The following is a 14347-nucleotide window of genomic DNA, read 5'->3' on the forward strand; positions in this document are numbered from 1 at the left end:
TAGAAAGTTTTAAAATCTTTGTAAAAGTCACTTTAGATCATTTTAATGCAATCTCGCTGAATACAAGTAAATAAAAACAGCATACTGACCCCAAACTGTTGAATGGTCGTGTACACCAAACCTCAAGTATGAAATATTGTATGTTTGTGTCACGATAAACATTTGTTCTTTAAAGACCAGCGCTTGTCAGTGTGACGTCGCCGTGTCGAGTGCTGAAGTCTCCAGTGAGACGGTGTGTGTAACTCACAGTGGTTTTCTGGCACTGGATGCTGGAGCTGTTGAAGCGCAGCGCCGTCACACTGTGCGTCTCGCCCTGGATGTGGAAAATGCACTCGTAGTTCCTCTGACCGGACTGAGGCTGCGGAAGGTTTCGGGCCGACAGCGTGATGGGCTTCGGGACACCGACGGGAACGTAGATCTGAGTGGACGGCAGAATCTGAGGACAATCCTGTAAAAGAAAGATGGAAATCTGTTATCATCAGCTGACCCAAACAGGGAAATTATTCTTATTAAAACAACAAAACACAGGAAGGACATGGAACCATCAGTCAGCCAAACCACAGGACATGTTTGACATTTGGTTAAACAAGCCTGATGGGGAACATATGGAGCAACGTCACGAAAAGACCTGAAGGAGAAACGAGCTGGACGCTTATCTGGAGAGCGTCCCAGAATACCTCACTTCTGTGTGTGTGTGCGTGTGCGTGTGTGTGAAAACACTTGAGGAATAAAACATGAGTCAGATAAGTCGAGTCCCACACCACGCCTGTTTAAAAGACCTAGTTTTGAGTCTGTTTGCTCACCAAAGCTGTATTAATTTAATCGAAAATACAGTAAAAACCATAAAATATTACAATTGAAAAAGCATTTTTTTCTATGTGAATATATGTTAAAATGTCATTTATTCCTGTGATCAAAGCTCAATTTCTCCAGTCTTCTGTGTCACATGATCCTTCAGAAATCATTCAAATTTGCTGCACCGAACACTTTTTTTATCAGTGTTAAAATGTTTCATATTTTAGTGAAGACCGTGTTAATTTTTTCCCCCAGAATTCACTGATGAACAAAGTTCAAAAAGTCATTTGATAACACTTAATAATAACTGCATGCTATGAATCATTAGTTAAGCATTAGTAAACAGTTCATTCATTATTTATGAATCATTAATAGACATTAATAAGCAGTTTATACAATTAGCTTGTTTCCTTCATCTCGTTGCCTTTAAATTTTTTTTTTTGTATACACTTTAAAAAGGCAAAAATAGTTCTCACTTTAGATGAGCTCATAAAAATTGTTAACTGACTACTAAATATTTGATACCTTCCTTAATTAATCCTAAATGACATTGGGAATACAGGTTAAAGGGGAGGTTGATAAGTCTCTAACGTCCCCAGAGTGTGTATGTGAAGTTTTAGCTCAAAATACCCCACAGATCATTGTGCCGTTTATGTGTCCCTTTAAATGCAAATGAGCTGCTGCTTACGGGCAGAGCTTCAAGAACTCCAGTTAGCTCTGATTATACACGCAGGCAATGAAACTGTTCAGCATTTTATGTTCAAACTGGAGTTGGACAATAACGAAGAGATTCAATAAGAATTGGCAACATGTAGAATGAGACAGGACGTTTCTGAATGGTTATTTGATGAATTTAAGTAGCTGATGTGGAGTTAACTATCTTCAAGTCATTAGCATAAGTATATTCTGTCATGATAATCTCACCCCTTTTGTTGTGTGTTCCCGGGGCAGGATTATGTAAATGTCAGGTTTAGTGATGTCACTAACCCGGGAAGAAGTTTGTGTAGTCCCTACCAGCCGTTTGTTGTAGTCCTAAAAAAGCCATTTCTTTAAGTAAATATCTCCCTTAGCTTTGAACGTTGAGCATTGTTACTTTGCAGATGTTGTTTATGCTCAAACAGCAACATTACACACTAACACATGTTAAAAAAGTCAACTCATACATCAACCACCCCTTTAATAATGCATTTATTAAATGATCAAATGTACATTTAAATCGTTTAGTAATCATTTACATACATTTTCAAAATGATCTTATGAACCACTTTTAACACCTAAAAACTGGTTTGTAAATAATGTAATACTTATTAATAAAGTATAAAAATACAATTATTGAACACATTATATATTTGCTTATAAATCAAGAATAAATGTTTTAACTTCTGTATCTATAAATATAAATGTCTATTAATGCTTTATAAATAATGATTTAACCATTTACTAATGCTTAACTAAGATTCATATCATGCAGTTATTATAAAGTACACTGTCATTTTTTTATTCAGTAAAAATAGGGCACAATATACTATGCATATATACTATACATATATAAATATGAAGGAATTTTCCATATTGTTTTTTTACAGGTGTTTTACCTGTATTTTGAATTACACATTGCATTAGTTTGTGTTTTAAGGGTCAACGGAAATGTCTGTAAAATTACTGGATAATGTACTGGCAGAAAATTATTATTTATACAACATGTGACAGATTCAACCGGTAATGCTGCACGTCAACAAGCACAAAGAATGGAAAAATGAGAGGACAGAAGATACTCCACAGGCATAGAAAAGCGCTAGTTATGTATAAACACCAAAAAATAGAGTATCAGCTGTGAGTCTGGTAGGAGAACAGAGAACTGAAACAGAGCAGAGGAAGTAGTTATTCCAATCTGATAGAGAATAAGATCTCATAAGCTCTCTCTGATAAATGAAACTCTTAATGCAGCACTCATGAGTCTCACTGAGATCAAGAGCAGGAAATCACTGGATCCAGGTGTGGAGATTCCTCCTCAAACCAAAGGACCTGAACTTACTGATTTCATCCGTAAGCTGACAGTATTTTTGTTAACAGCGCTGGTTTCTTGTATTGTGCTTATTTAGCGTAAAGACTGACCACAGAGCGACCAGTCAGCCATCCACTCAAAGAGGATTTCAACCACAGCAACTTCACAGATGGAAATGAGGAAGGAGATGGTTAAGGCAAGGGAAGGATGTTTGCTCTTCATCTGAGTTGGTAAAAACCCTAATATTTTTGGTCTTCTGCAGAAAGCAAAGCTTGAGCTCGAAATGTCCAAACAACAATCATGACTTTCAAATGTTTGAGATCAGGAAGATTGTGTTTTATTCAGCAAGGATGCATTACATTGATCAAAAGCAACATTCATAATATTACAAAAGATTCTATTTTAAATAAATGCAAAGAATCCTAAAAAATTTCCACAAAAATATGAAGCAGCATAATCAGAAATGTTTCTTGAGCAGCAAATCAGCATTTTAGAAAATTCTGCTTTGATCACAGTGATTAATGACATTTTTATATATACCGCTATTTTATAAACAGCTATTTTACACTGTAATAATATTTCAAAATATAACTTTTTACTGTATTTTTTATCAAACAAATGCAGGTTTGGTAGTCAAAAGAGACTGAAAACATTAAAAAATCTAACCAATTGCAAACGTTTGAACAGAAGTGAACACAAACGGAGTTATTAATACGGCAGCAAAAGTTGTTTAAAGATAATTGTTTTTTTCTTTAACAATGCCATATCTGATCCTAAATTATCATCTCTCCCACTGTAAAACATTCATATTTCTTCCAGTAAGTAGGGCAGAGCAACTCCCATATTCACTTCTTTCCAGCGGCCCAAAGCACAAGCACCATAAAATCCACTTTCACAACAGCCTCGTGCAATAAATGGAAAATGAGCCATAATGCGACTTGAAGAAGGCCATCAGAAACCCACTGATCATTCTCAAGTCATTGTGCTGAACTAATTTAAATGTTTAAATTCAATTTATTGAAATTAAATGGCCTCATTTAAATATTTCTGTGTTAAATTGAATGGAAAGCAAACGTCGTTTAGATGTCAGAGCTCTTCTGTATGTGATTACCCATCTTCACACTGTTCCCTAGTGAGCTGCCTTCAAAGACAGCATCCCGTCGCAAACACACCCTGATATGATTATGAAGAGACTCTATTAACACGGGATGTGTGTCGTTAGCATGTTGCTGAACTAAATCTAAAGAGCACACACAAACACTAGGTAAAATGAAATTACTTTTTCATATTAAACCAAGAAAGCCAACATTTCTCTAGGCTCTGTCTACGCAACTCGGATGAATTTTGCTGCCTTCAGAATCCCATGGGAAGTTCCTGCTTACAAGTTTGGTCAGTAAAAAGGCAAGATGCTAAAACTAAAACTAAAGGCATTAAAAATCACTGTCACTGATTCAAATAAAGCTGAAATAAAATGCAATATATAAATTAGATAAAAAAACTTATAAAGGACATTAGAAAATTAGATTCAAGAAAATTAGAAGTATTGTTTTGGCAACTTACTGAAATAAAAAAATTCTTAAGCGAAAACTAAACAGAAATGTATATTTGAAAAAATGAAACTAATAAAAATGACGAATACACAAAAACAAACTAAAATGAATATTGAAAATATTAATTTAAAAGCTAATTGAAAAATAATAAATAAAACTGAAATAATAATTTAAATTAAATTTAAATTAAATTTAAAATACAAGTAGATTTAAATTATGAATAAATAATACAACAAACACTGAAAAAATCTAAATAAATCTAAATAAAAATATTTTTAAAAAACTCATGACAAATGCACAAAAAATACTAAAAAAATGGAAATATATAAATATACAAGCTAATTTAAAATATTAATACATAATATAATTCAAACTGAACGAAAAACACAAGCAAAATAGGAATATTAAAAAATAAAAATGCTAATTAAAATAACAAAATGCACAAAACAAAATTACTAAAACTAAACTGAAAAATTCAAGCTTATTTAAAATATAAATAAATACTAGTATAAAGATAGCGCTGAAACCAAAGACTTTCCATGAGCCATGATTCACTTGACACAAATTTTGTCCAACTCCCGACAGGTTTACCATCGGTAATTGTGACACAGGCATTACTCGTGTGATATGAGCATTCGCACTGGAATGCAGCATGATTCATGATTCAACACGATGCATTCTGGGACAATCTCTTCTGTGAAGGATACAATGTGATTCAGTTTTAGAAATCGCCCCAAAACCAGTTATCTTACAAGACAGCACAGAGCTGCTGCATATCTTCTGGCATTCTCCGCATCCGGAGCGCCAACAAGGCCTAAAAATACGGTCTAGGTAGGCAGCAGGAGCAGAGCTAAAGGGTAGACAACAGGCTAAAAATAAGAAGGGATGCATATAACTATAAAAGCGATGGAAGGAGGGGGAAGCGTGAGAGAATGCGTGCTGGCCGCCAAGAACAAAGAAAGTGAAAGTGAGAAGGAAGACAAGAGAGGAAGTAATCAGTTTGATAAAGTAATTTCTCTGCACCTCCTTCTCTTTCTTTCTCTCTCTCTCTCTCTCTCTCTCTCTCTCTCTCTCTCTCTCTCCATACTCCTCTGGTTTAATTATTGAAAGTGGATTAGATCTGTGCTTCAGCTGCCCAATGCATCCCAGCGATGAATATTACATAGACGGGAGCGGCGGGGGAGATAAAACAGTGTGGTGGATATGAACTGAGAAGAAAGGAGCAAGGAATAGAGGAAAAATGGGTGAACAAAGGCGAAAACAACAGGATTGGAGCAGAGAATTGTGGGTAATAGGTTCAGGGGTGACATCAAAGGCCACACACGACCCGTTTTCAAGGTCTCTCTGGAATGCAGACGCTGTAATTAGTGCTGTAGTCATGACGACTGCCGTGTTTCACTGCATGTATGTGATAAAACTCCTGCCGGAGAACATTCACTTCTATCATCTCGACTTTAACCAGCTGTCACTTGTCTAGTTATTCGCTCACACCCAAGAAAAGAGGTCAGTAGATAAGAAAGAATCTTACACAAGGAAAAGCTGTGCGACGTGACAGGAAAAGTGAAGGAACAGACAGTAAAATATGTGAGAAGTCAAACTTGGCTTTGAAGGGTAAATAAAATCACCAGTAACTTAATTAGCCTATAATAACTAAAGCATCATGTGACACTAGGGTGACCAGACATCCCGAAAAATTCGGGACAGTCCCGAAATCTACACTGTTGTCCCGAATCTGGCCCTAACTGTCCCGAAAATTATACTAAAGCAAAATCTTGAGTAGCCTAGTTATTGCCACACACAACTAACTCACTCAACCAGGTGACGCCCCTTACCATAACCTTGAGTTTCAACACACAACTAACTCGCTCAACCAGGCCACGCCCCTTACCATAACCTTGAGTTTCAACACACAACTAACTCACTCAACCAGGCCCCGCCCCTTACCATAACCTTGAGTTTCAACACACAACTAACTTGCTCAACCAGGCCACGCCCCTTACCATAACCTTGAGTTTCAACACACAACTAACTCACTCAACCAGGCCCCGCCCCTTACCATAACCTTGAGTTTCAACACACAACTAACTTGCTCAACCAGGCCACGCCCCTTACCATAACCTTGAGTTTCAACACACAACTAACTTGCTCAACCAGGCCCCGCCCCTTACCATAACCTTGAGTTTCAACACACAACTAACTTGCTCAACCAGGCCACGCCCCTTACCATAACCTTGAGTTTCAACACACAACTAACTTGCTCAACCAGGCCACGCCCCTTACCATAACCTTGAGTTTCAACACACAACTAACTTGCTCAACCAGGCCACGCCCCTTACCATAACCTTGAGTTTCAACACACAACTAACTCACTCAACCAGGCCCCGCCCCTTACCATAACCTTGAGTTTCAACACACAACTAACTTGCTCAACCAGGTGACGCCCCTTACCATAACCTTGAGTTTCAACACACAAATAACTCACTCAACCAGGCCCCGCCCCTTACCATAACCTTGAGTTTCAACACACAACTAACTCGCTCAACCAGGCCCCGCCCCTTACCATAACCTTGAGTTTCAACACACAACTAACTCGCTCAACCAGGCCACGCTCCTTATCATAAACTTGAGTTTCAACACACACTTATCTCACTCAACCAGGCCCCGCCCCTTACCATAACCTTGAGTTTCAACACACAACTAACTCACTCAACCAGGCCCCGCCCCTTACCATAACCTTGAGTTTCAACACACAACTAACTCGCTCAACCAGGCCCCGCCCCTTATCAGAACCGTGAGTTTCAACACACAACTAACTTGCTCAACCAGGCGACGCCCCTTACCATAACCTTGAGTTTCAACACACAACTAACTCGCTCAACCAGGCCACGCCCCTTACAATAACCTTGAGTTTCAACACACAACTTACTCACTCAACCAGGCCCTGCCCCTTATCATAACCTTGAGTTTCAAAACACACTCATCTCACTCAACCAGGTGACGCCCCTTACCATAACCTTGAGTTTCAACACACAACTAACTCACTCAACCAGGCCCCGCCCCTTACCATAACCTTGAGTTTCAACACACAACTAACTCGCTCAACCAGGCCCCGCCCCTTATCAGAACCGTGAGTTTCAACACACAACTAACTCGCTCAACCAGGCGACGCCCCTTACCATAACCGTGAGTTTCAACACACAAATAACTCACTCAACCAGGCCCCGCCCCTCATCATAACCGTGAGTTTCAACCATAGACTGTAAAAAAAAAATATGGATGTAGTGTCCGTGACGTCACCCATAGGGTTCTTAAGAGCAGTTCTAAAGCGTAAAGCAGCTCGTCATCTCGCATCACGCCTGGATAACAGAAAATGGGCAAAGAGGCGTGATGTGGGCGGAGCTGAGGTGACGTGATGACTAACAGACAGCGGATACTTGGCTATCCACCTGTCACTCAAAGTGGCCAGGCCCTTAATTATGCAGAATTTTAAAGCTGTTAATGAATGAGTGAATGAAAATTCACCCCCCTCGCAGTTGTCATGAAGGGCAAAATCAACCGTGTCGACCAAAACCACAATTTGTACCAGGCTGTAAACATGTTTTTCTGTGCTGAGGTTGGGCATTTTAACATGGGGCTCAATGAGATTCTGCTCCCTTCTGGAGCCTGTCCCTAGTGGCCAGTTGAGGAAATGCAGTTTACATTACTTCCATATTGGCTTCAAGAAAAACCCGGGGGAGGCAGCCGCTTGGTTTCAACACACAACTAAGCTAACACAACCATGCCACGCCCTTAACCATTATCAACCCTCTACAATGCGAGTAAAACGCTTGCATATGCGAGTAAATTTCCCACTAGGCGACAAAATAATGTCTTAAGTTAGCCAATGGCTAGTGAATTTTCAGATTTAGATGCAAAGAATAAGTTTAGCGTAGATATAATTTCAATTCCTGCTCAGCCCGCTAACATAGCTGAGAGCGCCCTCTGTCGCATTCTCTCACACATGCCAAGCGTACTCAACATGAGAGAAAGAGATAGGCTATATATCCTGTGTTGAGAGAATTGATGCATTAGATTTAAACAGTCATCTTTCTTCTTGTACTGTGAATACAAATAAATGCTAAAAAGCAAAAATTCCAGTCTGACCAGAAAACGCTTGAGAACGTTTTGTTTTCAAGTACAAAGAAAATGAAAGAGTCCAGTTCTGCGCTGACAGAAGATGGTGAATGTGCAGGCGAACCTTGGCCAAGCACGGTTAATGTGGCAGAAAAGATTGTGCATTCTAAATCCAAAAGTTTAATGGAAAAGTGAAAGTTTCAAACTCAGTGGCTGTCGGACTTTAATTGGCTTTTGTATGAAGATGTGATGACATTCAAGTACTGCAGTAGAAAACCTGGCTTGGCCGGTAAAACGGAGATTTGTTTCAGGGTCATGCAGATTCAGAAAATCTCACAGCACACTCAAACAGCAAACCACATGCAGCTGGTCCTGATAGCGTGATGGCTTCAAGCAAAGACCCTGAGACCCGTATGATGATGATGTTCGTTATGCTAGCTAGTTTCAAACATTGCAGCAGATTTACAGAATATAGAGGTAAATAAGTAAAAGATTCCCACTACATATCAGTCATGATTGATGGTGCAAACAGATTCTTATGTGACAGAAAATGAAGCTATCTGTGACAGGTATTTACATGATGGGTTGCCAGTTAATCATGTGACATCTCTGTGATCGAGACGTCACATAAGGAAAAGATGATCTTGTGAGCCAAGCTGGACAGTATGCAGCTGTTGCTATTCACGTGGAGAATTTGGCCCAGACCAGTCACAATGCTGACATTGCTGGGGGAAGGAAAAAAGTTTTCAAAACCTTAAATCTGCAGTTTGTTGCTTATTGTCATTTCCTGGCTAATGTGCAACAAGAGATAGCAACATTAAGTCAGACTCTACATAAAGCAGACGTTATCCTACCAAGTGCTGTTGCTGCAGTGGAGAGCTGTTTGACCAGTCTTGACTACACGAAAACCAACCCTTTTCCAGATGGTATGCTGGAAACTTTCATCACACAGTGTCTGGAAAAGCAAACACCTGGTGTTCATACCACAACCTCTCAGGGCACTGATTTGAGAGACAATCTGATAGACAATCTGAGACAACAGATGGAGCATGCATGTTCAGCCTGTGAGAAACACCTTCATGCTAAATTGGATAGCATGGTTGGAGTTAACAAAGATCAAAAAGCACAAGCTGTGATGTCAGCATTTGCAATTTTCAACCATGACAAGAGGCCTGAAGACAGAAAGCAACTTGAACTGTTGTATGGCAACAAGGAGCTGAAGGTCCTCATTGAATGGTTCAGAGAGAAGCTTGTTCAATCTGGATGTCAAGTTGAAGAAATCCCTGGGGAATGGAGACGCTTGAAAAGAAGAGTGTCTAATGGTCTTCATGGCAAGTCCTACCTGGACCTGTACCAGACACTGCTACTGAAGCAACCCTACAGAGATGAGATGCAAAACATTCTTGTCCTTGTTCAGATTCTTCTTGTTCTCCAAATTAGCTCTGCTAACTGCTAAAGGGCCTTCAGTGCGCAAAAGAGAATAAAATCAGATGTCCACCGCAGTCTCACATCCTCTCGCCTTTCAGACCCGATCCTCATTTCAACAGAAGGCCCAGAGTCAGCAGTTTGATCCATCATCAGCTGTAGAGATGGTTGAAGTCAAATGGCAAGAGAAGGCCATTTGCTAAGAAATAGTAGATTAAATCCATAGGCAACCATAAAAATAATAATTCAGACAGATAAAGTTATGAATATACAAATATGTTTTTGTATACATTTTTGTGCAGTCGCATTGTTAATGCATTTCATGTAAAAGGTCTGTCGAGTAATATAAAAAATGTACTAGCCAATGGCTACTCAAGCTTATTGTGTCCATAAAAGACTTTCAACACACAGCTAACTCAACCCCTTACCATAACAGAGATTCAACACACAACTCACCAACTCAACCAGGCCCCACCCCCTTTTTTGTGTATGCCTTGGTGGAAATGATTTCAATTGGGAATAGTTATGTGTGCTCCTGAAAGAAAGCTCAAGATTACTGGGTCCAGCCGACCAATCAGAGCACATTTTGCTTTTCAGAAGGAGGGGCTTCATAGAGACAAGAACTAGACAGAGCGTTACTGACAGACTGGGAAGAGAGGAGATGCAACAATGAAAAATATATGAGAAAAACATTGAAGCATGAAAACCTGTTCTAGCAGAGGGCAAAAACAACATCAGGACTTTGCAAAAAGGCAAAATAGGCCTCTTTATTGATAAGAACCCTAGAATCTGCCGCCTGGGTTCTGAGTGGCTGTGGAACCTTCTAGAACATCATTTAACACGCATTATATTTGTGTGCTGTCAGCGGCTGCTACAAGAAAAACTAGAAGCAACCGCGGTACAACTGCCGTCCAGCTGGCACAGACGGCCGCGGTTACACACGCCAACGCCTTTCCTTCCCGCGCCCCTCATTTTATTTTCCACCTCTCCTCATTACGGTTCTTCCCTGCTTCTGAAAACGGTCTCACTCTCTGCTACAGCGTTTGTAAAATACATGGCGTCACATCTATAATGTAATCTCCCACGTTAGTGCCAGAACTTTCTCACTCCCCTCGCTTCACTCACACTTTCTCCCTCGCACACATCTGGTGTCTATTAGAGGAAATGAGTGCATTTCATCTGCTCTCTTACAGGCTCTTAAAACACAGAATTATGGGAGATTCCCAATGGACTCGTATCAGCCAATGAGTGAGCGGCTCTGTCGTCATGATGACCGGACTCTCTCGTCTTATCTCGCTCGTTCAGTACAACAGATCAAGTTTCTCGTGAGTGAAAATCTGAGGACAGACATGCAGGAGGAGGAGGAACCATGACCGATCACATGAGAGAGATAAACACACCGGTTAGTGTCCTAACCAGCCGGGATTCATCAGGTTTCCAGTGTCAACTCCATGAAAGCGAGAACAAATCAATGGCATCTCAGTCAGTTAGAACATATTTGACGTTTAAACTCAATGTGAAATGCAGTTTGTAACCCATTATACTTGCATTGTGCAACACTAGTGAGATGCATTTACAACTGAAACTAGATATTTAATGAGGAGAAAATGGGCGGGGCTTTCTTTTGTTCATCCTAATCGATTGGATGCATCATAAGGAATTTCTTCCATCTACTCTCTTAATACACATTGTACTAAGTTAATAGAGCCAAATATAATTTCATGATGACGTTAGCATTTTCATAAAGAAATTTGAGGCTGTTTGCGGGAAAAAAAAATGCAGGATGAGAGTAATATCAATTTTTTTAAAGTTCAATAATTAGTTATACAACCATTCAAAAGTTTGAGGTGATTAAGATTTTTATTTAATTCTTTTAATAAATATTAATGCTGCTATTACTTTTTAAATATATATAAATTAAATAGTAAATAATACATTATATTAAGTCAATATTAATTAATTATTTAATACAATAATTTAAATGAATGCTGTTCTTTTGAACTTTTTATTCATTAAAGAATCTTTAGAAAAAATGTTTCACAGTTTCCTCAAACATATGAAGCAGCAAAACAGAAATGTTTCTTGAGCAGCAAATCCTCATATTCGTATGATATCTGAAGGATCATGTGACACTGAAGACTGAAGTAATGATGCTGAAAATTCTGCATTGATCACAGAAAAAAAACGCTTTGATCACAGGAATTAAGCAAATTTTTTAACATACATACATTCACATACAAAAAAAAAGCATCTTAACTTGTAATAATATTTTACAGTTTTTAAAATAGTGCATTTTTGATCAAATAAATGCAGCCTTGGTGAGCAAGAGACACTCGTAAAGTTCTTTCAAAAACATTACAAAATCTTACCAACCCCAAACTTTTGAAGAGTTGTGAGCAGTAATTTTAGTAAGTGATGCGTTTCTCACCTCTGACATGTTCACACGTCCCTCCTGGAAGGAGCAGTCGTTGGCGTTCTGCGTGCACAAATGCCTGTATTTACACCAGTGACAGGGGAACGAGCCGTTCACACAGGACAAGCACCTGGAAGAGAACAGACACGAGACACAGGTGAGAATCAACCCCGAAAACACACTATACAGTGAGAAACCACACCGCTCTGTGTGTCTCCTTGCGCTTTGACCTCACATGCTCTCATTCTGCCCATGAAACTGTGTGAAATCATCCCTCATTCCCTCACAAAGATCCACTTTATTAGGTGTCTCCGGTTTAAGAACGAAAGTGATGACAAAAGAGAGAGAGAGAGAGAGAGAGAGAGAGAGAGAGAGAGCGATCAAAGAGACGAGGATTTCCCATTAAAACTTGACAAGAGTAGATAAGAAAAGAGAGAGAGAGAGATAGAAAGACAAAAAAGTGCACTGCCTACATACGCAGCTGCGTTCTAAGGGTGCGTACCTTGATCACTACATATAGATGGCAAAATATAAAGCACACACACATGCTCATTTTTAATCCGATTGAAGCGTCTCTCTCAGCTGACTCTCGCAGACACAAAACCATCTGAGGCTTCTGTTCTGACTGCAATACTAAGCCATTTGTTTCAATTATTCAGTATTAAGTCCAGCAATTTGTTCACTCAGTGACATTAATTGATGCTTTAGGACAAAGAGCTCTGACCTCATATTGGTTTCAAGTGCTGAGTCTGATTGACCAATCATCTGCAGCGTTGAGAGCAGCTGTCCAATCCGAGTTGAGAAATGATTGCTTAATGAAATCTGGTATCAGCATTTACGATGATTTTAACCTCTCTGAGGATCAGATTGTGTTATCAGATCAGTCCTAAAAGTCTAATAAAAACATGCATATATTTAGAGGGGGGCTATCGGATAACAGAAATTTCATTTCTTTAAAGATCTAAATCATGCCGAGCATTGTGTGTGTTTTAAGCAAAAGCATTGAAGGATTCTTGTGCATAATTGTTGCATCTCTGAATCCCATGAGGAAACACAAGCACATGCGGTTGAGTGTGTGCGTTTGTGTGTTTGTGTAGGTAATGATCCCCCATCGAGACGCCATTTGTCAGTTTGTTAATGCTGCATCTCCAGAGACGCATAATCTGCTAATCAGCATGAATAAATCGAGAGGGTTGCTGTGATGGAGAACAAATGGATGCAGGTGAAAACACAACATGTCTGAGATATGCAAGAACACACAAATAAAGACTGTAAAGACTGAATATCTTTAAATGTTAATGTCACAGTGTGATGATTACTTAGTCAGGGCAGAGGAATGAAAAGTCCATGATGGACCGACGTACATGTTCAACATGATGAACTGCTGTGTACTGGGTATGGATTCGATTACTGTGATGAGTACTGAGGATCTTGCTTTAGTTTTGCTAAAAAGATCTGCAAAGCTCAAAGTCCCTCCAGTGGGTGTTATTATATCAGAGCCGCTGTTTCTGAACTCCCTGAAACGCCTCCATTACAGTCTTGAGTTTTCTTCTGGGAACGAACAAGTCACAATATTCCTCATTTAAATAATTTACAAGCAGAATAAAGGGGCGGGGCCTGGTTGAGTTAGTTAGAATTGTGTTGAAACTGAAAGTTATGGTAAGGGGCGGGACATTTCCAAAACGCGTTCAAAGCACTTGACCAATCACAACACACTGGTCCAGCCGACCAATCAGAGCATTATGCTTTTCAGAAGGAGGGGCTTCATAAAGACAGGAAGTAAACAGAGCGTTACTGACAGACTGGGAAGAGAGGAGCTGCAACAATGGAGAATACGAGAAAAATAATGAACATCAAGCATGAAAAGCTGTTCTAGTACAAAATCAGGACTTTGAAAAAGGGCATAGCATGGCCTCTTTTACACTGAAGTCTTCAAATATAAATACATCTCAAAATATGAGTTATAATGATTGATACAGCCACAATCCTTGTTCTACAAAAATAACCCTAAAAGTAAGCTTTTCCAACACGTTTCCAGTGGTTAAT

At 39.3% G+C, this 14347-nt stretch overlaps 1 protein-coding gene across 1 annotated transcript in view; it reads right to left on the reverse strand.

Moving 5' to 3' along the window:
* The window catches only part of plxna1b (plexin A1b), a 150535-nt gene that overhangs the window by 47616 nt on the left and 88572 nt on the right, over positions 1-14347 (reverse strand). Inside the window, exons 9-10 of the mRNA XM_067458837.1 lie at positions 12317-12431; positions 248-448 (exon numbers count right to left, since the gene is read on the reverse strand). Of these exons, the coding sequence (XP_067314938.1) occupies positions 248-448; positions 12317-12431 (316 nt within the window). The remainder of the gene's footprint in view (positions 1-247; positions 449-12316; positions 12432-14347) is intronic.

This window comes from Pseudorasbora parva, chromosome 12 (assembly GCF_024679245.1).
Source record: "Pseudorasbora parva isolate DD20220531a chromosome 12, ASM2467924v1, whole genome shotgun sequence".
Taxonomy (NCBI): domain Eukaryota; kingdom Metazoa; phylum Chordata; class Actinopteri; order Cypriniformes; family Gobionidae; genus Pseudorasbora; species Pseudorasbora parva.